This window comes from Nomascus leucogenys, chromosome 16 (assembly GCF_006542625.1).
Source record: "Nomascus leucogenys isolate Asia chromosome 16, Asia_NLE_v1, whole genome shotgun sequence".
In the NCBI taxonomy this organism is placed as follows: domain Eukaryota; kingdom Metazoa; phylum Chordata; class Mammalia; order Primates; family Hylobatidae; genus Nomascus; species Nomascus leucogenys.
In genome coordinates, this window is record NC_044396.1 from 95340488 (window position 1) to 95365485 (window position 24998).

The following is a 24998-nucleotide window of genomic DNA, read 5'->3' on the forward strand; positions in this document are numbered from 1 at the left end:
ACTCTTCAGGACAGCCACTCAATGGTGAGGATGCTCCCCAGGTTCCAATCTTCCTTCAAGCCAGTCTGGAGACCAGAGATTTACCCAGCCCTTCCCAACCACACTCATCCCTCTGGGCATTGACGCTGGTGGAGCAAGGGGCTGTGGGGGTGGTGGGCAGCCACTAGCCCCTGCAGCAGAGGAAAGAGGGCAGCCCCTCCCAGGTGTACTGGGGTGAAAAGTGTTCCCCAAATTCATATCCTCACCGGAACCTCAGAATGTAACCTTTTCTCTTTTTTTTTTTTTTAAGACACGATCTCGGCCAGCCGCGGTGGCTCATGCCTGTAATGCCAGCACTCTGGGAGGCTGAGGCAGGTGGATCACGAGGTCAAGAGTTCAACACCAGCCTGGCCAACATGGTGAAACCCTGTCTCTACTAAGAATACAAAAATTAGCTGAGCGTGGTGGCAGGCACCTGTAATCCCAGCTACTCTGGAGGCTGAGGCAGGAGAATCGCTTGAACCCAGGAGGTGGAGGTTGCAGTGAGCCGAGATCGCACCACTGTACTCCAGCCTGGGCAACAGTGCGAGACACCGTCTCGAAAAAAGAAAAAAAAAATTAAAAAAAGACAGGTCTCATTTTGTCGCCCAGGCAGGAGTGCAGAGGAGTGATCAAGGCTCACTGCAGCCTCAACCTCCCAAGCTCAAGCGATCCTCCCGCCTCAGCCTCCAGAGTAATTGGGACCACAAGCATGCACCATCATGTGCAGCTAATTTTTATTTTTAATTTTTGAGATGGAGTCTCACTCTGTCACTCAGGCTGGAGGGCAGTGGCGTGATCTCGTCTCACTGCAAGCTCCGCCTCCCGGGTTCACACCATTCTCCTGCCTCAGCCTCCTGAGTAGCTGGGACTACAGGCGCCCACCACCACACCCGGCTAATTTTTGGATTTTTAGTAGAGACGGGGTTTCACCATGTTAGCCAGGATGGTCTCGATCTCCTGACCTTGAGATCCGCCCGCCTTGGCCTCCCAAAGTGCTGGGATTACAGGTGTGAGCCACCATGCCCGGTTGTTTCTTTAAATTATTATTTTAGAGACCGGGTCTCATTATGTTGCCCAGGTGGTCTCAAACTCCTGGGCTCAAGTGATCCTCCCACCTCAGCCTCCCAAAGCACTAGGGATTACAGGAGTGCACCACCATGCTTGGCCAGAATGTGACCTTATTTAAAAATAGGGTCTTTAGAGACTGTTAAGATGAAGTCATAGAAAGAGTGGGGTGGACGCTCACTCCAATACGACAGAGTCCTTGTGAGAACACACAGGGGCAGAGACGCAGGGAGAAGATGGCCATGTGACAACGGAGGCAGAGACTGGGGTGAGGCAGCCTCAGGCCAAGGACATCCAGGATCCGTGGCCCCACCAGATGCTGGGAAGGCAGGAGGATCCTCCCCGAGTGTGGGTGGCATGCGGCTCTGCCAGCACCTTGACTCGGACTCTGGCCCCCAGGGCTGAGCGACAATAAACGTCTGTGGTTAAACCACTGGGTCTGCAGTGCCCTCCTCCAGCACTCCTGGGAGATGCTCCGGCCAGGGGGCAGGAGATGAAGCTGGTGTGACACACGCGCCCTGCTCAGCCCCTGACCAGCTCCCTTGTGACCCCTTGGGTCTGCCATGGGGCACAGCCTCTCCTTCCCCTTCACCCTGATCAGCCCCAGCACAGCAGGCCTCACCCAGCAGACAGGACGTGGCAAACGGGCCACAGACCCCACGGCAGCTCTGGCACGCCCCTAAAGACATCCAGAGCAAATACGTGTCACGTAGGGAGGAGCAGCCGGCGCGAGGGCACTCACAGGCTTCTCCACCGGCACTCTGTTGTAATAGCGGATGCAGTCCTTCCCCAGAAAGTCAAATTCCACCACATGTTGGCAGCCATCGGCCTCTGGGTGCAGCTGGACGTGCTCCACGCGGAGGGAACAGCAGCCCACGGTGTCAGCCGCCTCACCGTCCTCCTTCTCGTTTCCTGCTCTCAGCGCCAGCTAGTTGGTGGGGAACCGTCAAAGTGGGTGGTGCATGCACATGCACACCACACACACAGGCACGCCACACACACATGCACGCCACAGACAGGCACGCCACACACACATGCACGCCACACACACATGCATCCAACACACACATGCACGCCACAGACACATGCATCCAACACACACATGCATCCAACACACACATGCACGCCACACACACATGCACGCCACACACACATGCACGCCACACACACATGCACGCCAGAGACACATGCACGCCAGAGACACATGCACGCCACACACACAGGCACGCCACACACACATGCACGCCACACACACATGCACGCCACACACACATGCACGCCAGAGACACATGCACGCCACACACACAGGCACGCCACACACACAGGCACGCCACACACACATGCACGCCACACACACAGGCACGCCACACACACAGGCACGCCACACACACAGGCACGCCACACACACATGCACGCCACACACACATGCACGCCACACACACATGCACGCCACACACACATGCACGCCACACACACAGACACGCCACACACACAGGCACGCCAGAGACACATGCACGCCACACACACATGCACGCCACACACACAGACACGCCACACACACAGACACGCCACACACACATGCACGCCACACACACATGCACGCCACACACACATGCACGCCACACACACAGGCACGCCACAGACAGGCACGCCACACACACAGGCACGCCACACACACAGGCACGCCACAGACACAGGCACGCCACACACACAGGCACGCCACACACACATGCACGCCACACACACATGCACGCCACAGACACAGGCACGCCACACACACATGCACGCCACACACACATGCACGCCACACACACAGGCACGCCACACACACATGCACGCCACATACACATGCACGCCACAGACACAGGCACGCCACAGACACATGCACGCCACAGACACAGACACGCCACACACACATGCACGCCAGAGACACATGCACGCCACACACACAGGCACGCCACAGACACAGGCACGCCACACACACATGCACGCCACACACACAGGCACGCCACAGACACAGGCACGCCACACACACATGCACGCCACACACACAGACACGCCACACACACATGCACGCCAGAGACACATGCACGCCACACACACAGGCACGCCACAGACAGGCACGCCACACACACAGGCAAGCCACACACACAGGCACGCCACACACACAGGCACGCCACACACACATGCACGCCACACACATGCACGCCACAGACACAGGCACGCCACACACACAGGCACGCCACACACACAGGCACGCCACAGACACAGGCACGCCACACACACATGCACGCCACACACACATGCACGCCACACACACATGCACGCCACACACACATGCACGCCACACACACAGGCACGCCACAGACACATGCACGCCACACACACATGCACGCCACAGACACAGGCACGCCACAGACACAGCACGCCACAGACACAGGCACGCCACAGACACATGCACGCCACACACACATGCATCCAAAACACACGTGCACGCCACAGACACAGGCACGCCACAGACACATGCACGCCACACACACAGGCACGCCACACACACATGCACGCCACACACACATGCACGCCACACACACAGCACGCCACACCACAGGCACGCCACACACACATGCATCCAACACACACATGCACGCCACACACACATGCACGCCACACACACATGCACGCCACACACACATGCATCCAACACACACATGCACGCCACACACACAGGCACGCCACACACACATGCACGCCACAGACACATGCACGCCACACACACAGGCACGCCACACACACATGCACGCCACAGACACATGCACGCCACACACACAGGCACGCCACACACACAGACATGCCACACACACATGCATCCAACACACACATGCACGCCACACACACATGCACGCCACACACACATGCACGCCACACACACATGCATCCAACACACACATGCACGCCACACACACAGGCACGCCACACACACATGCACGCCACAGACACATGCACGCCACACACAGGCACGCCACACACACATGCACGCCACAGACACATGCACGCCACAGACACAGGCACGCCACACACACAGGCACGCCACAGACACATGCACGCCACACACACAGGCACGCCACAGACACATGCACGCCACACACACAGACACGCCACACACACATGCACGCCCACACACATGCACGCCACACACACAGGCACGCCACACACACATGCACGCCACAGACACATGCACGCCACACACACAGGCACGCCCACACACACGCCACACACACATGCACGCCACATACACATGCACGCCACACACACAGGCACGCCACACACACACCCCACACATGCACGCCACAGACACACCCACACACACAGGCACGCCACACACACAGGCACGCCACAGACACAGGCACGCCACACACACAGCACGCCACAGCACGCCACACCCATGCACGCCACACACACAGACACGCCACACACACATGCACGCCAGAGACACATGCACGCCACATACACAGGCACGCCACAGACAGGCACGCCACACACACAGGCAAGCCACCCACAAAGCACGCCACACACACAGGCACGCCACACACACATGCACGCCACACACATGCACGCCACAGACACAGGCACGCCACACACACAGGCACGCCACAGACAGGCACGCCACACACACAGGCACGCCACACACACAGGCACGCCACACACACAGGCACGCCACAGACACATGCACGCCACACACACATGCACGCCACACACACATGCACGCCACACACACATGCACGCCACACACACATGCACGCCACACACACATGCACGCCACACACACATGCACGCCACACACACATGCACGCCACACACACATGCACGCCACACACACATGCACGCCACAGACACAGGCACGCCACAGACACAGGCACGCCACAGACACAGGCACGCCACACACACATGCACGCCACACACACATGCATCCAACACACACAGGCACGCCACACACACAGGCACGCCACACACACATGCACGCCACACACACATGCACGCCACACACACAGGCACGCCACACACACAGGCACGCCACACACACATGCATCCAACACACACATGCACGCCACACACATGCACGCCACACACACATGCACGCCACACACACATGCATCCAACACACACATGCACGCCACACACACATGCACGCCACAGACACATGCACGCCACACACACAGGCACGCCACAGACACATGCACGCCACACACACAGGCACGCCACACACACATGCACGCCACAGACACATGCACGCCACACACACAGGCACGCCACACACACAGACACGCCACACACACATGCACGCCACACACACAGACACGCCACACACACATGCACGCCACACACACAGGCACGCCACGGACACATGCACGCCACGGACACATGCACGCCACACACACAGGCACGCCACACACACAGGCACGCCACACACACATGCACGCCACAGACACAGGCACGCCACAGACACATGCACGCCACACACACAGGCACGCCACACACACAGGCACGCCACACACACATGCACGCCACAGACACAGGCACGCCACAGACACATGCACGCCACAGACACATGCACGCCACAGACACAGGCACGCCACAGACACATGCACGCCACACACACAGGCACGCCACACACACAGGCACGCCACACACACATGCACGCCACAGACACATGCACGCCACAGACACATGCACGCCACACACACAGGCACGCCACACACACAGGCACGCCACACACACATGCACGCCACAGACACAGGCACGCCACAGACACAGGCACGCCACAGACACATGCACACCACACACACAGGCACGCCACACACACAGGCACGCCACACACACATGGACGCCACACACACAGACACGCCACACACACAGGCACGCCACAGACACAGGCACGCCACAGACACATGCACGCCACAGACATAGGCACGCCACAGACACATGCACGCCACACACACATGCACGCCACACACACAGGCACGCCACACACACATGCACGCCACACACACATGCACGCCACACACACAGGCACGCCACACACACATGCACGCCACACCACACATGTATGCCCCACACACAGGTGCACACACCAATGCACATGCACACCCTACACACATGTTCATACCCACACACGTGTGCACACGCACACACACCCCCATCAGAATGAGGTTCCACCCCACACAGGCCCACGTCGCCACACTGCGCCATCCAACTGGGTGTCCTCGCCAGGAGAACCAGGATGAAGAGCCGCCAGGAGGCGAGAAGGCCGCGTACCTTATCGATGAAATACAGGGCCACCGCCCGCTGTCTCGTCTTCATTTCCCGAGACTTCCAGTCGGCCCGGTACTGGGAGCGGATCTCGTCCACAAATCCCCGCAGGCGTCGAGCTGTTTCAAACTTCTGCCAAGCTTTCTCCCCCTAAACGAAGAAAATAACAGGAAAGAAAACATTCGCATTCCTGTTAAATAACAGAGGAGGCTGTCAACTCTCCCTCCCCCAAACCTTGCGCTTCTCCACTCGGTGGTGGCGTGGTCAGGGGCTGGGGCAGCAAATCCAGCTGGGTGACGCTGGCAGTGAGCACCCATGCCCTGCCCACTCCTGGCTTTGGGGCTTGTGGCTGCTGGCACAGCATGACCTCAGCGCAGGCTGGCCAACTCCCAGCCCATCTCAGAAGCCTCTGCCGGCGCCTGGCTTACACACCTCCCTGCCGGCGTCCTCAGGGGGACCTCCCGGGGAGGAAACACCCTGCCAAGCCCCGTGCTCACCTTCAGCTTTGAGCAAGGGTTCAGCATGATGTACTTGATGGAGTTCTGAACGCTCTCGGTCCACGCTGCCAGCCACGTGACAGTGTTATCGGAGCGCACCTCCTTCCACTGGTGCCCCGCCGGCGGCTCGGGGATCTTCGAGTCCCTGCAGCAGAACAATGACCCAAACATAACTTGGAGACCTTGTTCTCTGGAATGCGAGCAAATGAGCTGCTCTGGTCAACCGTCCCACGTGGTGGCTATGGTGGTGGCATGGCTCCTGACCGAGTCTGGCATCAGAGGTGGCCTGCCTGGCAGCTCAGACAAAAGCAGCCGCTCAATCTACCCTCTGCACACACAGGAAGGCCACAGTGCACCAGGAGGCTGGGCGGCCACCCAAGCAAGGCACCGCTCTGCACGGACCTCTCAGCACCAACTGGGACAACAAGTGCCCTGCTCCACACAGCCTGGCCACTGGGGGTCCTGCAGGCAGGGTCCCTACTCCATGCTGCAGTCACTCAGTACAACACGTGGCCCAGCGGTCCCCTCTCCACCACTTGGAATGTCCCTCCAATAAGTTCAAAACACCTAATGCTACTGCGCCATCCAGATGGTGTGGGATATGAAAACCACACGGAGGTGTCCTTGGCGGGAGAAAGTCTCAGCCACAGCAAGGCGAGGACTCCTGACCCCGTGGGAAGCACCCTGGGAGGGCTGCCCTTGCCCAGCCACGCCCGCAGGCTGAGCTCCACAGGCATGGTGTGGAGGTCACCAACCACACGTTTCTCGGTGTGCCTCCCTCTCCCAGGAGGTGAAGAAAAGCCAGCCTCACCCAGGTGGTGGGGGTCCAGCGCCCGCCTGCTGCCCGCCCGGCCACACACCTGCTGCAGTTGATAACCACATCCTCTGGCGTGATCCTTCTCTTCAACATCCCCATCCTGGGATGGTCGCCACGGCCACGGAACAAGCCAGGCGGCTCAATCTTGAAATTGCCTATTTTTTCTCGGTGACCATCTAAAATACAGTAGCCGAACTCTTGCTGAAGTTTTTCTGCCTCTCCTTTCAGCTTCTGAGTTAATAAAACAGTCAGTGGACATTAGCAGTGAAGAGAACAGAACAGGCCTCAGTCCCTTGTTGCTAACCTGGGGCCACCCTGCTCTGGCTAACTCAGCTGGACCCTCAAAGCCCTTCACAATCCATGGAGGTCGCAGGGGCAGGGGACAGTGCAGGTGGGCATGCAGGAGGCACCGAGAGCCATGGCCTAACCACCCCATGGCCTGGACTCCCCCGCCCCTGCACAGGCTTCAGCCGTTGTAGGCCTGAGCAGTAAAGCCAGGGGGAGGGAGCGTGGCTGCCTGCCATGGAGGAGGAGGGCTAAGGGAATCCCTGAGAAGGCCACACGGAGATCACAGCACAGCAGGTTCCTGTTAGATGTAGGGAGACGCACGGCACAGAACAGCAAGAAGCTGGCTGGCCTGCACAAGCCCTGCCCTCAGCCCACAGCTCATCTGGGAACCCACCCTTGATCAACGATGATAAATTACTTATCCATTTCAAACTGGGTTTACTCTCAAATGTGCTCTGGGGAAGCGGAACGACGCTTAAGCACACGCGGGAGCGCTAAGGCTGACGAGAAAAGAGCAGCTTTGTGAGAAGGGGCTTCTCTAAGGCCACAGGCCTTTCTCAGCCTTTGGGCCAGGCCAGCCTCTCGTTCCCAGGGGCCACTTCAGGTCACACAACGCTCGAGGCAGCCCAACCTGCTTCTCCTCCCTGGTCAGGACTTTCCGGGCTGCGGCCTTGTCCACAAAGTATCTGTGGATCTCCGTGAAGTCACACTTGTCCAGGCTCTTGATGACTTCCCTCTCTTCCACCGTCATTTCCTGCACAAACCACAGACACACGCTCTCACCATGTCTGACGGACAGACACGCGCTCTCACCACGTCTGACGGACAGACACGCGCTCTCACCATGTCTGACGGACAGACACGCGCTCTCACCACGTCTGACGGACAGACACGCGCTCTCACCACGTCTGACGGACAGACACGCGCTCTCACCACGTCTGACGGACAGACACGCGCTCTCACCACGTCTGACGGACAGACACGCGCTCTCACCACGTCTGACGGACAGACACGCGCTCTCACCACGTCTGACGGACAGACACGCGCTCTCACCACGTCTGACGGACAGACACGCGCTCTCACCACGTCTGACGGACAGACACGCGCTCTCACCACGTCTGACGGACAGACACGCGCTCTCACCACGTCTGACGGACAGACACGCGCTCTCACCACGTCTGACGGACAGACACGCGCTCTCACCACGTCTGACGGACAGACACGCGCTCTCACCATGTCTGACGGACAGACACGTGCTCTCACCATGTCTGACGGAGGCGTGCATGCGACAGGCAGAACCTGCGCACAGTCCCGTGGCCCCGTGAATAGAGCCTCTCCCCGCAGACCCCACAGATAGAGCTGGTTCTGTTACTGCAGGTGTGGAGTGTGGTGGGGCAGCCGAGGGCACAGTTCTCCAAAAGCAACTTCACAACAAGTCAGTAGTAAAACTGGCTAAAACCTTTGACCCAGTAATTCCACTTTGAGATCCATCCTAAATAAACTCTCCACTAAGAAAACCAGGATGACGACGGCACTAAGGGCAACTGCAGAAACGCCATGACCAGACAGAGCAGGATACATGGTCGTGAGCTCATTTGGTGAACGTGACGGGATTCGTGAGGGCAAAGTCTCAGTCCATACGTGCTGCTGCAACAAAATCCCAGGGACTGGTCAGTTATAAATCACAGTCACAGCTCTGGGGGCTGGAAGGCTGGGATCAGGGTCCCAGCATTTGACGTCTGTGGAGGGCTCAGTCCCTGCTTCTGAGAGGGTGCCCTGAAGGCTATCCTCACACAGTGGAGGGGGACAGAAGGACAGAAGGGGCCCAGCTAATTCCACCCAGCCCTGCCCTAAGGCCCTAAATTAATCCTAAGGGCTGCAAGGCGGAGTCCTCACAGCCCAATCAGCTCCTAAAGGCCCTCCCTCTGTCCTGTGGTGCTGGGGACTCAGTTTCAAGGTGAATTTTGGAAAGCACAACAGAAAACAGTTTGATGATGATCTACCCATGTGGAGACTAAGCAGGATAAAATGCTAAGTGGGGAAAACATGACATGCACACTGATCACACTCACACGAAAACTAGTGCCCAGGAAAAGCCAGGACACGGGAACAGGAGACACTGACCTGAGGGAGAGCCGCAGATCACAGGCAACTGTTTCTCCTTTCATTTCCTACACAACAAAAGCTCTGCACAGCCCATGGCCAAAAGCCCAGGCTTGCGGGCACCAGCTCACGGTCCCAGTCCAGGCTCGGCCACTTAGGCGTGTGAGACCTCAGGAGCTGCTGCTAAACGTGTCTCGCTGTGGGATGGGGACGATCTGCCTCTTCCGAGGAGCTCAGGTATGACACCATCTGTGCCGGGATAGAGCCCTGCTCGGCTATAACGGCGGGCTCAGGGTCTGTCCCCGTCTCCCGGGGCCGTCAGATCTGCCACCCACTCCTGTTCTGCTGCTTTGCGACACTGCCTCCCTTCCTAGCTCTGCTAGTGACTGGAAGAAGTGCTGACCAGGGGGAGAATGAGGACGCCAGGCAGCTGGCGCCACCTCACAAAGCTGTCGTGACAGGCAGGGGGGTGGCATCAGGACAGAGGAAGAGGGTCCAGAAGCAGAGCCCACACAGGGGACAAGGAAGCACAGGCTCCAGCAGCTGGCTCAGGGCAGTCAGACACCCACATGCAACGCACGAGCCTCGGCCTCTACCCCACACTGTAACCACAATTAACTGAGTTCCACCTAAACCAAGCCGACCTCGATGGAAACCTAAAACCGAAACTTCTAGGAAAAACATAGGAGGAAATCTCTGTGCTGCTGAATTCAGCAGATTTCTTAGAAAAAACAACAAAAGCACAACCTGTGACAAAACACGAAACGTGGGACCTCATCAGTATTCCAAACTCCTGACCTTCCAAAGACATCGTTAAGAGAATGCAAATAGAAACTACAAACACCGTGAAAAATTTTTTTGCAAATCATATTTCTGATAATGGACTTAAAACAGGACACAACAGTACTCACCATAAAAGACAGATTGATAAACTGAATAACTAAGTTACAATTTTCTGTTTGGAGACCTCACTGAGAAGCGAAAAGGCAAAGTCTGGGAGATGATATTCACAGCATGTGCATCTGGCAAAGAACCTGCATCCAGAACGCGTTTTTAGAACTCCAATAAATTAGCGAGGAACATGCAAGCAACTCAATTTTTTAAATAGACAAAGGTTCACAAAAGAAAATATTGAAATGACACATCGGTACACCAAAAGATGCTTAATATCACTTGTCATTAGGGAAACGCAAACCACACCATGGTGAGGTGTCACTTCGTGCCCACTAGAAAGGTGCCTCGCACCCGCGGCGGGCGTGTCGACAGTTCAGCCTGGTGTTTCCAGTAAGCTGGACACACATGTAGCTCGTGACCCAGCAATTTCACCCCAAGTCCTGTCAGAGGCAATTCACACGTATGTGCCCTCACCCACGTGGGAATGTTCATGGCAGCTTTACACATGCAAAGGAAATTAATCAAACACCCATGAATAGGGAAATGGACTAGCATGAGTCACACAATGGAGGAAACGCGACCTGGCCAGAGCCAGGCAAATGCTGCGGGACAAGCAAGTCAGGGGCGAGCCTCGCAGGTGTGGTGCAGACAGAAACCCCGGAGGGCACAGAGCCCACGGCACACACATAAACCCAGTCAGGCCATGGGCGAAGGGCAGTCACCTTGAAAATGAGCAAGGAAAAATCCTTGAGGCAGCACCCTCCCCTCCAAAGAGCTTCTCGCCAAACATGTCTTTCTGGGGGCTAGCAAATGGCACGTGGCCTCCTCCACTCTCCTTCTTATATGCCAGACCCCTGTCCTTTCAGTGGTCCATGGAGTAAGGCTACCACAAGTCAGGCTCCACACCCACAGCCTGCCTGGGAAGGGAAAGGTCTGAGGCGCACTAGGCCGGACACACTAGCACCGCCTATGGTCCCAGCTACTCAGGAGGCCAAGACAGGAGGATGGCTTGAGCCCAGGAGCTCGAAGCTGCAAAGTTCCATGATCGCACCTGTGAGTGGTCACACAGGGGCCACAGAGAACTTGCAAGGGGCGTCCAGAGGCAGCACTGCAGAACCGCAGGCGCCTGGCCAGCCAGGTCCAGGACAGCTGTGGCAGCCGCCCAGGGTACCTACCTTTCGCCAGTCATTGAAGAAGTTCTTCTGGAAAACCTCCTTTGTTGTGTATTCATGATCTAACATCCTCCCATAAAAAGTGGCGACCTCCTCTGCTGCCACACTCAATCTCACAGGCTTTCCTGCAGGCATCGAAAGACACGTCGCATGAGAGAGCGGCCACAGGCTCGGCCTCCAGCTGACATGACTTCATTGCTTTAAACTACGCTTTCGTGCGTACTATGCTAAGAGCAAGAAGCTAGGCCTTATTGTGTATGTTCAGAAGCATGTTCTGCATGACACACGACAATCAACCTGCGTGGAGGTGACGACCACAGTGATCTTGAAGTGGGTCGTGAGAACACTGCAGAAGATTTCAGGCGCTACTGATTTCTCCTCCTTTACCACTTAACTTTGCTACTACATTTATATTACATGAAAATGGAATATGTACAATTTTAAAACACACCAATTTCCACAAAATTACACAAGCAAAATAAAAGTTAAGGCTTCAAAGCAGAACACTGAATAACTAGGTGTAACCTTCTACAACTCTGCTGGCCTCTGTCCCACCATTCCCTGCGTTTTATTCTAAGATCAGTATGGTTTAGAGATGCAGGGGGTGAGCTGGGACCAGGTGAGCAGAGCAAGAGGCTCGTGGTGGGAACGAGGGTGCTCACCAGGAATTCTTTCAACTGCATGTCTGAAAAGCTTTCATAAGAAAATTTTAGAGAAATAAATGAGTAATCATTTGGTAACAAGGAAGAAGGCATTCCTGATCAACAGCAGCAATCCTTCCCCAAACTAGCTTCTCAGGACAGAGGACAAGAGGCCCAGAGGCCAGCAGCACAGGCCCGAGGGGCTCAGCTCCCGCTGCCCCTGTGTCGAGGCTTGGCCCCACTGGGACCCACGCGACACCACTGCTCCCCGGACTGTCCACCATGGCCCTGCACAGGCAGTCCTCGCCTGCCACGTCCCTCCTGGCCAGGGAGGTCCTGCAGGGCCGCTGTGGGGCAGGTGAGGCGGCCGCTACATCAGGCCAGGGGCACAGCGCGAGATGCTCAGTAAGGCCCCATGGCGTCCCGTGGGCAGCCCCAACAGACACAGCTAGAACCTCTGTCCCTGTGGAAGCTCCAGTACCACCGCTTCAGAGAAACAGGCTTTGAACAAAGCATTGTATCAAAGAAGCTCAGCAAACTCAGGTGTGCATGTGTGGAAGCTCCAGTCCAGCTCCGAAAAAACAGGCTTTGAACAAAAAATTGCATCAAAGGAGCTCAGCGAACTCAAGTGTGCATGTGACTCGGCAGGGGGCCCACGGGAGGGCTGGTGGGAGGGGCACAGCATGGCATGGGGGCCCGCCCTGGGGGAGAGAAGGATGCCTTCTAGCAGAGATGAGGAAAATGGGCTGAAGCAGCTAAAATCAGCAGCACAAGAGCCAAGCCGAAGCTCCTCGGCCCTGGGGTAGAGAGGAGGGCTCAAGGGCAGGAGGGGTGTGTGGCCCCTGCTGACCCAGAGCCCCGGGGTCCTGCCTCTGATGGTGGCTCAGCGCTCATGTCAACCATGGGCTCCGCTTCTTGCTGAGAATCACAAGCTGGGATCAAGCAACCGTTCTGCGATCCACGTGCGTACACGCAGTGTACGTACTGTGTATACTCAGAACACACAGGGAACACAGTGGTGTGGGGGGAGGGAAGGGGGGTCGGCCTTGCCCAGAGGGTCCTGGACACAACAGGCACAGCCAGTGCAGGCTCAGCAGGAAAGGCAGGGACAGGAGCCCCCGAACTGCCACCCTCTGAGCACAGGTCAGTCAGTCAGCAGCCCCTATGCACCACCTGCAAGAAGAGGGCACAGAGCACTCATAGGCCGGAAGCCTGCAGCAGGGCTGAGGGAGCGAGCCGCTCTCTGCATCCTTACCATCATAGAAGAAACGCACTCCATCGGGAAGGGGCTCGTATGGGGGTGCAAAGTACGGGCCCTTGTGCTCCAGCTGTCTCCACTTCACCCTGTCTTCGTGCTTCTCCTCCTCCCACCTAAAGATGGAGACAGGACATGTCACTCTCCTGGGCCAGGCCCTGCATGAGCCTCTTCCCCCACTCCCACGGTGGCTCCTCCCTGTGGCTCCTAGCAGGCGAGCAGTGTGGCCTCCACCTCACGGGGCAGGAAAACAAGGCCTGCAGAGGGAGGCAACCCCACCTGACCTCAGACCCCATGCCCGTGCACCCGCCCATGCCCCACACCCGCAGCGGCCCGTGTGCTGCTGAGTCACGGATCCCACCGAGCCAAAGCGGGAAAGGCAACATGCCTCTCCCAGGCTCTAGGGCCTCTCCCCAGATGGGTCCCTTCAGAGCCGGTCTAGAATCCTCGGGAACCTCTCCATGGGACCATTTCATTTGCTACACAAAGGACCTGGCTGCTTACGAGAGAGCCCTGCCTCTGAGGAGCTGGGTGGAGGAGCCCAGCAGTATAGCCAGTGGAGAGGCACCACAGCAGGGCGTACGACCACCACCCACAGAGGATCGGGCAGGGTGGAAGGGTGGAGGAGGCAGGGCACGGAGGGGAGGCCCTAAAGCCAGAAGCCTCAGGGGTTTTCAGGGAAGGGCTCCTTTTGTAAGGCACTAACACAATAAGGCTCCACAGGGCTCCCTGCCAAGGTCCCCCTCCCCAGGGCGCCCCCTCCTGGCAAGCCCAGCTCTGGAGGTTGGGGGGGCTTGGGGGGGTGGAGGGACACAGCCAGCGTGGCGGCTACAGCCCATCCTAACTCTCCAGGCCAGTCATCATCTATCCATTGAGGCTCCAGGCAAGCCCAAGCCTGCCCTGAGCCAGCACTGGGTCCTGCAGATGCAGATCACCAAAACCCATACGAAGGGCTCAACTGAACCTAGACACTGAGATGGGCCTGGGAGAAGAGGAGCGAGACGGGGCATGGCTGGCAGGCAGTGGGCAGGCTCGGTCAGCAGGGCTGCGGAAAGAGCAAGTCCAGCACCCAGGATGGCCAGTGCAAAGGCCTCTGTGGGAGAGGCTTTAGCGGGAGGGTGGGAGCGCCATCAGAATGCGGGAGAGATGGGCACGCCTTCTGAGCCTTCCCCAGATGCATAAGGACAGAAGATTCCAGAGAACACCCCCACCTGCCAGGGCCAGGAAACCCGCACGTGACCCCAGCCAGGTAGTGCTGTTGGGGGCCTGGTGGGCCTGGTCGGCTGGGATGAGTGCCCTCGGAGCAACAGGAAGTCTCTGAAGGGTCTGAGAGGGGAAAGCATGTGCGACAGACATTTCTGAAAGGGCCTTTCTGGCTGTTTCTGTAGAGGAGAGAATGGGCAGGGTTAGAAGAGGTAAAGACTGATAAAGAAGAGCTGATAAAGTAGGGAGAAGTTAACGGGCTCAAGAACCTTCCAGGGTGGAGCCGGGCGTGGTGGCTCACGCCTGTAATCCCAGCACTTTGGGAGGCTGAGGCAGGCTCAGGAGCTCAAGGCCAGCCTGGCAAACATGGCGAAAGTACAAAACAACTAGCTGGCAGATACTGCAGGCAGCTGGAGCCTGGAGGGAGAGTCGGGGGGAGGGGGGTTCTGCTGACTCTGCAGAGCTTTTCCACGTCAGGTGAGACCAGCCTCAACTTTCTTACAGGTTTTAGGAGTTCCAGAGAGCCCACCAGCCCTAATACAGCATGTCTAGGGTGGGGCTGATAGGAGGCTGCACCACTAAGTGCCTGAAGGATGCAAACCTAGACAACGCCTTCTTAGAGAATAAGGGAAGATGGATCACGTCGGGTGTGAGAAAATGTGAAACCACATGTATCTCAGAACTAACTGATAGGAGCCAGGCGCGGTGACTCACGCCTGTAATACCAGCACTTTGGGAGGCCGAGGTGGGTGGATCACTTGAGGCCAGGAGTTGGAGACCTGCCTGGCCAACATGGCAAAACCCCCATCTCTACTAAAAATACAAAAATTAGCTAGGCGTGGTTGCGGGCGCCTGTAATCCCAGCTACTCAGGAGGCTGAGGCAGGATAATCGCTTGAACCCAGGAGGCAGAGGTTGCAGTGAGCTGAAATTGCACCACTGCACTCCAGCCTGGGTGACAGGGCAAGACTTTGTCTCAAAAAATAAAAATAAAAATAAAAATAAAGAACTGACTGCCAGTAACCCTGACTGCCAAGTTCTCCACAAAGCCTCTAGGGTAGTCACACCATCAGTCTCATTTCACAGATGAAGACACTGAGGTGAAACAACTTGCTGAGCAGCGGCCAGGCAGGGCTGCAGCGCTGGGTGTGCACTCAAGCCCAGCTGAGGGCTGCACGTTGTAGTGACATTCTTTCACCCCTGCAGAGACCAGGATACCAAGCACCATCATCAGACACAAGCTAGCTTTCAAAGCCAGAGATCTTGCTCCAAACCCACCTGTCTCACCTGGGCGACTGTAGCTCAGCAGCACGTTTTGGAAAGCACCTACCTGCCTGTGCACCCTCGGAGAGATGTGCCTCAGTGCAGGGCCCACAGCCAGCCCCAGCTCCACGCACAGGCCAGAATTCCCTCCTCTCAAGACACCCTCCCCCATCTGGGCTCTCTTTGGGTCCCAAGCTCCTGCAGGCAGACAGGACATTTCTGCAACATGGCCCCAGGCAGCTGTGCAGGCCCTCCGCTGTGAATGGATATGCTGATAGCGCACCACCAGGTCACAGAGACACGCCGCGCTGGAAGCACTAAGTGAATGATGGTAAACCGTGAGAACTGGCGGGAACTCCCGCAGGATCTCCCACGCACCAGTGAGGCTGTCAACTCTCCAGCTCTTCGGAAACCTCCAGCATTTCATGCGCAGAGACCCATCCCCATGCGGCTACCCCAGGCCCAGTATGCGCCGGCAGGGCTTCTCACATGTCCCCCAGGAAAGCGCCTGGGACCACCAACGGCCACCATGGCCACTGGATCCATGCGGCGTGTGCCTGGTGATGTAGATATGACAGTGAGTGCCCGCGGTCATGCAGAATCGGTCCTGGAGACAACCCGGGAACCGACTCCAGGAAAGAACGGGTCTCAGAAGACCACGCACAGCAACATAAGCTTTTTATAAAGCACCTAACCAAACCCTACAGTGTTGAGGCCCAGGCACAGCTACACAAATGATGAAACCACAAGCGGAAAAAAAGAGGGGAGATTTCCCCAAATAGGGTTGGTGGGGTAGTGCCTGGGGAAGCAGGGGCGACGTCATGGCGGGGCCTGTACACCCCGGGGAGAAGGCGGGCCGGTCACACCGCGGCACGCATGCTCTCCTGGCCCGACTTTTGGGAAAACCGGAAGCAGGGCAAGGCCGTCCCACGAGGCCTGTCACTCCCCTTTCTGGACCTACGCCAGCCCGGTGCTCAGGGCCCTCGCCGCCTGCTCACTGGGCCACCTTACCTGGCTCCACTGCCCTTCTGCGTCCTGCGCGAGCCCGGGACGCCCCGGGAGGCCTGGCGGCGGGAGACCTCCCCGAGCAGCGTCAGAGCCGCCCGGAGCTGCAGCAGCCGCACCACGCGCATCTGCCAGCCTCCGGGAAAGGGAGACAAGCTGGGCCCCGCCCCAGCGGCCCGCCCCGCTCCGCCCCCAGCGGCCAGCCCCGCCCCCGGGCGCGGCCTCCGCCCCTAGCGGCGCTCATCCCAAGGCTGGGCGGTTTAGGCCTGCACGGGGGTGCGGCAGCAGGACCACTGACTGTCCTGCCGGCCTCCCCCTGGTTTCCCTGCCTTCGTGGTCCAGCGCCCCTTCACGCTGGGGCGGGGACCCAGATCCAAACCCAGTCCCACTGACCTCTGCAGCACAGGGCTGGCTGTCAGGATGCCCCACAGGTCACACGACCAGGCCAGTGAACTCCTGCCCAGGGCTTGCACACAGCTCTCTCCCAGAGCCTCTGAGGGCAGGGGCACCTGGCAGGTCCTTCCTAAGTACATGCTCCGCTGCTCGGGAGAAGGGACCTCACAGGCTCAGATGGGCCCCTACCTCATCCCCTACAAACGGCAGCACTTCCAGGACACAGAAACAGGCAGAAGTACCTGCTATCCAGCCCACAGCAGCCCCTCAGAGGTGCTGCCTCTGGACAAAGGTCACAGGAAGTCCTGCAAAATCATCTCTGCCAACCAGCCTCTCACTCCCAAGGAGACAAGAGACCAGGCACAGCTGGAGCCTCCTTCCTGCACTCGGTCCCCAGCGTGACTGCTGACCCTGACCAGGGTTTAAACCCAGTGTCTTCACTGGGGAGCATGGCCAAGGGGCAAAACCTCTAGACCAGCACTTGGTGACAGGCCCTGAGCCACAACAGGCCACACCGCTCACCTCTAGCAGCACTGCAGCCTTGGTCTTCTCCAGTAAAACCGAGACACCAGGACCGTGGGAAGCAGATGAGTTCACATGCATTCCGCACTTTCACTGTGACCGCTGGTGGGAATGCGGTAGACACGGGCAGGAAAGGAGTCCGGGCTGCCACCACACACCCTCAGCGACCCTCCCCTGCCACCAACTGACAAAGTGTCCATGTCATCTAGCTGCTGGAAGCCACGGGCAGAGGCCGAGCGCTGGCTCTCAGGGCCCAGGCAGACCTGGTAGATGTCCCATCATTTCACAATGAGCAGCTCAGCAATGGAAGGTACACACACACCAGGACACAGCAGCTGACTCTCCGGGTGGGCCACCTCCTCCCAGGGGCTGCGGAACAGCGATGCATATTTTTTCAGATAACCCTTTCTACAAACCAGAAGAGGGCCTTGGCCCAGGCCCACCATTCCTTCAACAGAATCCCGAGGTCAATGCGTTTTCCAGTTCAGGTTTCTAAGGGTTTTTCATTTTTTGTTTTTTGCTTTTTGTAGAGATGGGGCCTCCCTATGTTTCCCCGGCTGGTCTCGAACTCCTGGGCTCAAGTATCTCGGCCTCCCGAAGTGCTGGGATTTCAGGTGTGAGCCACCATGCCCAGTTGGTTCCTCAGGTTTTGTAAGAGGGAGTGTGGCAGGACAAAAACCCTAAGATTTCTCAGTAGATGCAGAAAAAGCAGCAGACAAATCCAGCACCATTTCATGATAAACAGGATGGAAAACCCACTCAAGAACAGAACAGAAGGAAACTTAACCTGAAAGCGGCATCTACAAAACCCCGCAGCTAACCTCATATGCCAGAAGAAAGACTGGACGCTCCTGCTGAAATCAAGAATAAGACGAGGATGTCCACTCTCACCACTGCCTCTCAACATGGTAGCAGAGGCCCTAACCGAGCAAACAGGCAAGCAGATGAAATAAGACACCCAGATCACAAAGAAAGAAGTAAATTATCTCTATTTGCAGGTGGCATAATCTTGTATATAGAAAATCCCAAAGAATCCACAAAAATTGGCCGAGCACCATAGCTCATGCCTGTAATCCAAGCATTTTGGGAGGTCAAAGCAAGTGGATCACTGGAGCCAAGGAGTTCAAGTCCAGTCTGGGCAACACAGTGAGACCCTATCTCTATAGAAAATAAAATTTAAAAAAAATCCACAATAACTAGTAGAGCTAATAGATTAATTCAGCACAATTGTAGGGTACAAGATCAATATGCAAACATCAGTTGTATTTCTAACCAGTAGCCATATGCAAACTGAAAATGAAATTAAGAAAATAATTTACAATAGCATCAAAAAATAAAATACTGCACAATAAATTTAACAAAGGAAGTATTAAGCTTATACTCTGAAAACTGTAAAACATTGCCCAAAGAAATTAAAGACAGCCTAAATAAATGAGCAGCCATCCCATGTTCATGGACTGGATGATTTCATATGGTTAAGACAGCATTGGCCGGCGTAGTGGCTCATGCCTGTAATCCCAGCACTTTGGGAGACCAAGACGGGCGGATCACGAGGTCAGATCGAGACCATCCTGGCTAAAACGGTGAAACCCCGTTTCTATTAAAAATACAAAAAAATTAGCTCGGTGTGATGGTGGGCGCCTGTAGCCCCAGCTACTTGGGAAGCTGAGGCAGGAGAATGGCGTGAACCTGGAAGGCAGAGCTAGCAGTGAGCTGAGATCGCACTACTGCACTCCAGCGTGGGCAACAGAGCGAGACTCCGTCTCAAAAAAAAAAAGACAGCAATACTCCCCAAACTGATCCAAAAACTCATACAATCCCTATCAAAATTCCAGCTGGCATTTTTACAGAAATTGACAACCTGATCCTAAAATTCACAGGGAAATACAAGGGACCCAGAATAGCCAAACAATGTTTGAAAAAGAATAACAAAGTTGGAGGATTCATATTTGCTGATTTCAAAACTTCAAAACTGTCCTGGGCAACACAGCAAGACCCCATCTGTACTAAAGATTTTGAAATTAGCCCGGCATGATGGTGTACACCTGTAGTAAGGGAGGAGACCACCTCTCATTTTGTCTTCTGTCTAACTTCCGCCTCAAAGGAAAGAAAAAGTAGGAGTTAAAGAAAAGGCAGAAGTGAAATTCAATAGTCAAACAGCGTGGCACCACACCCCAGGCCTGGTAGTTAAGGATCGACCCCTGACCTAATCGCTTATGTTATCTATAGATTCCATACATCGTATGAGGAAGCATTGTGTAACTCCCTATTTGGTTGTGTTCTGATCACCAGTGCATGCGGCCCCAGTTACCCAGCCCCCGCTTGCACAATGTATCACGGCCCTTTCACATGGACCCCTTAGAGTTGTAAGCCCTTAAAAGGGACAGGAATCTTGACTTCGGGGAGCTCGGATCTTGAGACGCGATTCTACCGATGCTCCCAGCTGATTAAAGCCTCTTCCTCCCTAAAACTGGTGTCCGAGAGGTTCTGTCTGCAACCCGTCCTGCTACAGTAGTCCTAGCTACTCAGGGGGCTGAGTGGGAGGATTGCTTGAGCCCAGGAGTTCAAGACTGCAGTGAGTTATGATCAGGCTACTGCACTCCAGCCTGAACAACAGGCTCCATCTTTTAAAAAAAATTTTTTTGGCCAGGCTTGGTGGCTCACACCTGTAATCTCAGCACTTTGGGAGGCCGAGGCAGGCAGATCACCTGAGGTCGGGAGTTCAGGACCAGCCTGACCAACATGGAGAAACCCTGTCTCTACTAAAAATTCAAAATTAGCCAGGCGTGGTGGCACATGCCTGTAATCCCAGCTACTCGGGAGGCTGAAACAGGAGAATCACTTGAACCCGGGAGGCGGAGGTTGTGGTGAGCTGAGATTGCACCATTGCACTCCAGCCTGGGCAACAGAGTGAGACTCTGTCTCAAAAAAAAAAAAAAGTTAATTTAAAAAAGGGGGATAAATAATCTAAATAGACAGTTCTCCAAAGATGAGATACAAAAGGTCAACAATCCTGTAAAAAGATGCTCAAAATCATCAGCCATGGGAGAAATGCAAATCCAACCCACAGTGAGGTCACCTCACACCTGTGTGGCTGCAGGTCAACATGCTGGGAAGGGTGTGGAAAAGTAGCACCCACTGCACAAGGCCAGAGACACAGTTGGGGAGTCTGGGCCTGCAGACCAGAAAGGGTTTCTATGAACTGTCTGCCAATATTCCTGGGGTTGGCGCCTCCTCCCCTTGTGCCCTCTTCTTCCCCAGGCCACTCAGGGGTTGCCCAAGGGAGCGGGGGCAGGGCTTCACGCACTCTTCCTCACAGCAGGTAGGAGGACTCCTGTTTCGCATGAGGGAAACTAGGTTTAGAAAATTTTAAGAATTTTCCCAGAATCAAACAGGTGCTGAATGCAGGAGCTGATACCCATAAAGACCTTTCCCACCCGGAAGCCGGAGCTCCAAGGCTATGCAGGGACTGCCCACGTGGGAGGCAGTGCCGCCCGGCAGACACAGCTGCGAGCAGCGGTGGTTTAGCCCATCCAGAAGCCACACTGCAAAAGAAACAGTGACTTTGACCTTAACAATATACTTAATTCCAACTATTTCAACCAAAATACTGTCATTTCAACATAATATGCTAATGCGATGGTACGCATCGTTCTTCTCATAGCAGGCGTGCGTGTCACACCCCCAGCACGTCTGCACTGGGAGAGCTGCGCAGCTCGTGGCTGCGTACAGGACAGAGCAGGGGTGACGGCTACAACTGCAGTGTGGCCCACTTGTGGCCGTGTGACCTTGGGCCGGTTACTTAACCTTTTTGTACCTCAGTTTCCTCATCTGAAAAATGGACATAGCAGTACCTACTTCAAAAGCAATGCCAGACACACAGCAAACACTCGCTCACTGCTGGCTGCTCCTGGTACCTTACAACCCACAGCTCAAAGCTGCCGATGCAAGAGGGCACTCTGGGGGGCACCCAGGCTCCCTGGCAACCTACAGTGGGCAGGCAAAGGCCAGCACTGGTCTACACAGCATTCCCACCCTCCCCCACCAGGGACAGGGAGGGGAGGTGGGCCTGCACTGGTCTACACAGCATTCCCCCGCTCCCAGCGCTGATCTACACAGCATTCCCCTACTCCCAGCACTGGTCTACACAGCATTCCCACCACCCCATCGGGACATGGAGGGAGAGAAGGGGTGGGGTGGGGTACATACCATTTCCACCTGCTGCCTTCGGCCTTCTCCCACCCTTCCTGGCTCTCCTCCTGCGGCTTAGGTGCCTCCTGGCCATTTTTCTTCTTTCCCTCTGGATACCCCAGCATCAACTGGTTCCTCCTCCTTCCACTTCTCTCTGCTTCTTGGGGCTTCCTCACCAGGCCCCCCACCTCCCAGTCCCCCTTTGCCCCAGGGCAATGGCGAGGCCCTGCCGCTGGCTGTGGCGCCCCGTCCAGCTCACTCCCACACTGCACTTGTCTGTCTTCCTCCAGGTCCTGAGCTTTTAATTTTCATTTCTTTGGTTTTCGAGTCCCTTCATCCCCAGCTTTGTCTGTCTTCCTCCAGGTCCTGAGCTTTTAATTTTCATTTCTTTGGTTTTCGAGTCCCTTCTTCCCCAGCTTTGTCTGTCTCCCTTTTCTTTTCTTTTCTGGAAACCAAGGCCTCCTGTCCCACTTTTGTGCCACTACCTAAATTGTCACTTTCTTCTTTCTTGGTTTTTCCCACCCACACTTCTTTTCCCTCCTCGTCCTCGTTCTGTGCTTGTCTCCTGGCCCGTAACTCTCCTTTCTCCTCAGTGTGGCCCCGCCTCATCCTCCGTGCTGGGGTGAGCACCACGCCCTCACTGTGCACCTGCTCCTGGCCACGCTTCGCACCTCTCCTGTGGAGGCCGCTCTGTCTATCCCCACCGCCCAGAGCGCGCTCCTCCCCAGCTCCCAATGCGGCCCCTGCCCTCTTCTGCTCCCCACAGCTGAGGGTCTCAGGCTTGCCCCTCCCGTCCCCGCCACCCCCTTCTCGTGCTGCCGCCCCAGTGCATCTCCCCACACGTTTGTCCTGAAGCCCCTTCTCCCCTTTCTCTTCAGATATTCTTTCTTTTTTCTCGGTTTGTGCCCCTCTTCCACACAGCCCTTGCCCCAGCCAGTGTCTGTGAGCTCACAGTCCAGGTCCTCTTCCAGAACCCCCTTCCGGCTGGGTATCACCTGCAGGGCTGTGTCCTTCTATCTCTTCTCCTGGGTGCCAGGACCCCAGGCACATCCACCGAGGGCCATCTTCATCTCGTCTGCAGGAACCTCCATGGGGCCTTGGGACCTTGCCCAGAACAGAGAGTACACACCATGAGAGGGGCCACAGGGCCACAAACATACCTGCCCGGAGACGCCAGAGGAGGAGGGAAGGTTCACCTTCCCCACCCCAGCAACAACTGCCCTCCATGGGCCTAACAGATGCTTTTAACTGAGCTTTGGAAAATGGCTTCTTGATCTCAGCCCTTGTGGTCTCTGTCAGGAGCAGAAACCAAGGACAGTGAACAAAGGGGTCAGGGGTCAGCTTGGGGCCGCTCCCAACTCTGGAGCAGGTGCAGGCCGCAGTAGGCCAACCCTGACCCAGGCACAAAACACCAGAAAGGGAAGGTCACAGAGCACCATCCTGACACCACTGCCCCATCCACTGCCTACTTCTTCTTCTTGCACTATCCCGACACCACTGTCCCATCTACTGCTTTCTTCTTGCTTCTTCTTCCTTCTTCTTTCTCCTTCTTCCCTCTTCCTTCTTTTCTTCTTCCTCCTTCTTCTTCATCTCATCATCATCATCCATAGCATTCCCCCCCATCATCATCATCATCATACACAGCATTCCCCTCCCAGCATCATCATCATCACCCACAGCATTCCCCCCCAGCATCATCATCATCCACAGCATTCCCCCCCTCCCAGCATCATCATCATCATCATCCACAGCATTCCCCCCTCCCAGCATCATCATCATCATCATCATCATCCACAGCAATCCCCCCCAGCATCATCATCATCATCATCCACAGCATTCCCCCCTCCCAGCATCACCATCATCATCATCATCATCCACAGCAATCCCCCCCAGCATCATCATCATCATCATCCACAGCATTCCCCCCTCCCAGCATCATCATCATCCACAGCAATCCCCTCCAGCATCATCATCATCATCATCCACAGCATTCCCCCTCCCAGCATCATCATCATCATCATCATCCACAGCATTCCCCCTCTCCCAGCATCATCATTATCATCATCATCCACAGCATTCCCCCCCAGCATCATCATCCTCATCATCATCCACAGCATTCCCCCCAGCATCATCATCATCATCATCCACAGCATTCCCCCCCAGCATCATCATCATCATCCACAGCATTCCCCCCCCAGCATCATCATCATCATCATCCACAGCATTCCCCCCCAGCAGCATCATCATCATCATCATCCACAGCAATCCCCCTCCCAGCATCATCATCATCATCATATCATCCACAGCACTCCCCCCTCCCAGCATCATCATCATCATCATATCATCCACAGCACTCCCCCCT

General features: G+C 56.2%; 1 protein-coding gene across 2 annotated transcripts in view; it reads right to left on the reverse strand.

Annotated features, from left to right (window-relative positions):
• Positions 1–19487, reverse strand: part of TOP1MT (DNA topoisomerase I mitochondrial) — a 28965-nt gene extending 9478 nt beyond the window's left edge. Inside the window, exons 1-9 of one of the 2 annotated variants that reach the window (XM_030795386.1) lie at positions 17537–19487; positions 15272–15442; positions 14061–14176; positions 12168–12289; positions 8627–8749; positions 7751–7938; positions 6891–7035; positions 6400–6543; positions 1829–2014 (exon numbers count right to left, since the gene is read on the reverse strand). In XM_030795386.1, coding sequence (XP_030651246.1) covers positions 1829–2014; positions 6400–6543; positions 6891–7035; positions 7751–7938; positions 8627–8749; positions 12168–12289; positions 14061–14176; positions 15272–15442; positions 17537–17658 — 1317 coding nt within the window. In that variant the 5' untranslated portion in view covers positions 17659–19487. The remainder of the gene's footprint in view (positions 1–1828; positions 2015–6399; positions 6544–6890; positions 7036–7750; positions 7939–8626; positions 8750–12167; positions 12290–14060; positions 14177–15271; positions 15443–17536) is intronic. The other variant, XM_003280753.4, reaches the window with a different exon arrangement.
• Positions 19488–24998: the final 5511 nt, after the last annotated feature.